Genomic DNA, 4,558 nt, shown 5'->3' with positions numbered 1-4,558 from the left:
TTAACTCTCTGTGTATAACAAACACTACTAATCTTTCCAATACAAGCCCCACAAGTAACTTCTTGATAATTTCAACAGCAATTAAATACATTGCAATAATAGGTATATGTAATTGAATTCAAGATTAATTAATATTTATACATAAAAAAAACCAATGTTAAAAAAAGCAAACGCTTAAATTTAGAAATATACAAGTAAATCTCTCCATTCTTCATTCTTTTTTATATAATATATAAATTAATCAGGCAAATATACACACGCATGCTGTTAAATTTTGTGCCAAGGTGCTTAAAACTCTTGGGGTTTACTCGTAAAAAGCAAATGCATGGATCTGCATGCTTGCGTGCATATATATATTTATTAATATAGTTTACTAGGGTTAGGGTCATAGGATAGTCTGTCAACAGTTAGCATCCACATGCAAAAACAGTTTATTTGTGTTGGTATTAATGTACGAATATTTGTTTTTTTTAGGAGATTTAAATCTTTTTTCTTTAAATATGAGCAATAAAGTGTACGTATGCACACTGAGCAATTTTCTAAAAATTTGAAGACTATTATAAATTTATAATACAAAACATTCACACATGCACATAATAACTTTTGTCTGGCCTGATACTCAAGCCATCCAAATTCTATATCTTCAAAGACTTGAAGGCCACAAGTTTGGTATGCCATATGATACTTGGGTGTCTTGGTTTTGTCTTCTTGTTCCTTCTCAATTCTCGGGGATTTTAATATTAATTTTTCTGTCAAGAGACTACCTATATTTTTCTTCCTTTTTTTTCCTTAATTTTTTAAGAAGCAAAAGGTCATAGCTTTATAACCAGAAGCCTCGAGCGTGCAGGGTTGTTGTTGCAGCTTTTTTCAACTTTAGCTCTCTGAGTTTTCTAGCAGCCAAAACTACCACTTCGAAGTTGTTTTGGTTTTAATGAGTACAGCTTTGTAATCACAGATATATACTCCATTTATCTAAGAAAGATGCTTCAATCTTGGGTTGTGCTTGAAATTTCATTATTTATAAATTAAATTAATAATGAAAATTGTTTTCATATTAATGATTAATTATTCTTGAATCATAAATGATGTGAAACATCCTATTTTTGGCATAATCTTTCAAGAGGTGTGTCTCAAGGGTTCATAAATTATGTGTTTTAGGCCCTTTCAATTCTTTACATGATGTAATTGGAGCAATTAATGGTCTGGCCTTCTAACGATGGACATGGACATAGGTTTTCCGGGTCCAAATTTCAAAAGCAAACTGGGCTGAATTCTTTCTTCAAAACAACCCCATGTAATGCATTGTTTCATGCACTTCTGGCACTGAACCATTATCCATGCCAAGAATCTTATCTTTTCCTGAAAAGGGTTTCTTTTAATGCAGGAGTGTTTCAACGAATAACCAGTTAATTAAATCATCAAAAGCTTCAACTTCAAATTTTTTGAAAGTGTTTGGAAATTAAAAATTTTATTGAATTTTATTTGGACAATTTTCAGGTTTACAAAGCATATAATTAATAGAATACAAACCACTTGCTAATTAAAGTTGTACATTCTATTATCAGTGGTCTTTTGGCTCAACATCTTCGTGTTCTGCGATTACTACCAGGTCTTGGTGGCGGCTTGTGCATAGCAAGAGTTTAATCACTAATCATCCCTTGCTGATTGCACCTTGTTTGCCTTCAATAGAGAAGCATAATTGGATGGCGACAAGGTGGTGGCACCGCAGATTCCAGGGCTACAACAAGCTATTCTTAATTTCTCCAGCAGATTAAAATCGAAAAATTTTTTTCGAATCCAGGCATAATTATAATTATTTTGATCATGGTGAATCCATATAAAATTAAAAAGAGTTTGCTTTACCCAGGAAAAGCAAGTGCCGGCAGGTTTATCACCATCTTCCTCTACCACGAACTATGTTGCCAACCCTTGCAGCTGATGTCAATTTGATCATACACCACAGGCAGCAATTTACATTGTTCATTCTGCAACAAGACAGATAATGCTGAAATAATTTCTCATATTTTCTTGAAATTAATTAGCTGACATATACACCGTATCCATATGATTAACAAGATGATGATCGAGAAAAAAAAAAATAAGTTTCAGCTCAACTGAGAGTTGAGCAAAGAAAAGCATGCGCAGTAGCACTGCATGGTCAAAATTTTCATTTGAAAAAACACGACCTTGTCAACTTGACTCTTACGGAAGCATTTGAAGGCAATACTATCCTTGGGGTTTTCTGCTTGAAGTTACTGCTCGTTAAGGACTTGAACCAGAACCCTTAAAGTTACTTGCTTATGACATTTAGCACTGCTTAATTAGCACCCTCCCCAACAAATTAGTTGAAGCTGTATTCACAGCACCATTCCACATGTTAGCAGACTTCTACAGTTTTAACAGTCAGCTTGGAGGAAATTCTCATACCAGGTTAGTGTCTTGTTGACGTCATCCCAGTTCTCAGTATGATCTGATAACGGACCTTTATATATTTTAACCTGACGGTTCATTAACTCCATAAATGGAAGCCCCAGAAATTCTTGAGTATCCTTGAGTTTCTGCAGCATGTAAGCAAAATTAACATTGGACTTCCAGCTCGTATCCTTATCAAGAGTGCACTATTACAGGCTAAAATGACACAATTTTCACTAAAAAAAGTGTACCTCAAGATGGGAGAAATTTCATGAAACCTTAAAAAGCATGCGGTTTCAGACTTGTGGCATGCATAGATATTGTTATTAGAATAGCAGAACTTTGAAATAGGTTATGAAAATCTTAAACTAAATGGAATTTTTAGGATTCATTTAGATATGAGGATAGCAAATACAATAATACATTGGATAACCTATACACTATGCACACAAAGGATTAGTAAGAGAGATTTAAAAAATTATATAAAAAGATATTTTTGTATAATATAAAAAAGTATATTAATTGGGACTTTAAGTTGGTAAAAATGGTCAGGCAGTATTCCCCATGATTCTGATCCAGAGTATGCTCCTACCCACCGATTAAAGAAGTAACTACCAGGAACAAAATAATCCTTTCCTTTTTTTTAATCCCTTTTTTCCTTTTTTCTTTTTTTCTTTTTTTCAGAAAGAAGAATAGAAACAAAAAAAAAAAAAGAATCTAATTACAATAGAAAAAAAAAATCAATCCTTTTTGTTCTCTCTGCAAATTTGAAAATATAGAATGTGATTAGGTCTTGTTGTGCTTATTAATAGGTTCTTCACAATTAGGACTTCTGCAGGATTTCAGCAGAGATTGTCATGATAACTTAGTGTGCCGTTTTTTACGAGATCCTCAGAGTACAAAACAATATGGCGGGTGTTGTAAGCCCTGGCAGCCATTATCTCCATCTCCTTCAGATCAGCTATTAACAATGTGCAATTTATAGTAGGCTTGTATTTTGAAAGGGTTTCAGCCTACAAGAAATTATGATTAAAAGTTCAAGATCATGTGTATAAATGAAAGAGAGTGAGAGAGTCGAGAGGGAGTATAGAAACACAAACCTCTTCTGCTGAATGAACATGAGACTTGTGCATTCCATTCAATAATTTAGCATGCCGATCATAGGAATTTGAAAGAACTGAAACCATCCAACGTAGCAGGTTTCTTCGAAACAAAAATATTGCAGATACACCCCTAGCATTGAAGTATTCTACTATGTCTTTATGGTGCTCCATCAATCCCGCATAAGCCATAGGAGATAACACTTTAGCCTCTTTCCCCAGTACAACAAAATTAAGAAATTGGAAGGAACGTCCCGCTGCTAACCACCATACCATAAATAGAAGTTTTTTTTACCAAACATTCTATTTATCCTATAAAAGGATGCTCATTGCTCAAGTTCCTTAATATACCTCCTCAATTTCCCCCCCTTCCTTAGGAAGAATTTTCATTTTTTTCAGAAAAATATTGACATTTAAGTTGAAAACATTCATACAGAACAAAGATTAATACTCTTAACAAAACAATATTCAGCCACCCATAGGCTGTGCCCATAAAACAATGTAGCCCAAGCAAGGCAATAAAAATCTCTGTTTCGAACTGCTTAATAGCAAAAAAAAAAAATCACAATCTTTTTGTTCAATGCTACAGATGTGAGAATTGGCAGTAGTGATGCTACCAACTTACAGTGAGCTGTCTCTAAAATTACCAAGTGCTCTTGCAATGCCCTATAACAACTGCTAACCCATAGACTAGAGAAGAAACTAAAAAAATCTCATTGTCTTTATCCAAACAACATTTTTCTTTTTTTTGAGGGGGTGGGAGAAGGGGGGATTCAGCCTAGTGTGACAAGTTGTATGGATTAAGGACAAATGGATACCCTAAAGGCCTCTAATTAATTCCAAGCTGCATTGAATCCCTACCAGGGATCAGCCGATATCCATGAACCAAAATCAGAGTCAAAAATACAAAACGATGACAACCCTCCTACCCAAAACACAGAAATATTTCATATGTTTTTATCAGTATAATTTATTGTAAAACCAAATATTTATGAGTTGAAAATTTAACCTATAAAAAAAATCCAAATAATATTAACTAGAGTTAA

General features: G+C 33.7%; 1 protein-coding gene across 1 annotated transcript; it reads right to left on the bottom strand.

The window, feature by feature from the left end:
- Positions 1-2,003: 2,003 nt before the first annotated feature.
- LOC110647104 (uncharacterized) lies at positions 2,004-3,979 on the bottom strand. The gene is made up of 2 exons (XM_021800782.2): positions 3,513-3,979; positions 2,004-3,425 (listed from the first exon to the last, which is right to left on the bottom strand). Exons 1-2 carry the CDS (start codon positions 3,786-3,788, stop codon positions 3,255-3,257), a joined length of 447 nt encoding a protein of 148 aa, XP_021656474.2. The 5' UTR covers positions 3,789-3,979; the 3' UTR covers positions 2,004-3,254.
- Positions 3,980-4,558: the final 579 nt, after the last annotated feature.

Source organism: Hevea brasiliensis, chromosome 10, assembly GCF_030052815.1.
Source record: "Hevea brasiliensis isolate MT/VB/25A 57/8 chromosome 10, ASM3005281v1, whole genome shotgun sequence".
In the NCBI taxonomy this organism is placed as follows: Eukaryota; Viridiplantae; Streptophyta; class Magnoliopsida; order Malpighiales; family Euphorbiaceae; genus Hevea; species Hevea brasiliensis.
Note: the sequence above shows the minus strand (reverse complement) of the source record. Positions and strands in the feature narration are given on the sequence as shown.

Coding starts and splice junctions, on each gene's coding strand:
- LOC110647104 (XM_021800782.2), bottom strand. CDS start 3,788: ATGGTATGGTGGTTAGCAGCGGGACGTTCCTTCCAATTTCTTAATTTT. Junction 3,426..3,512: donor ATGTTCATTCAGCAGAAGAG/GTTTGTGTTTCT, acceptor AATTTCTTGTAG/GCTGAAACCCTTTCAAAATA.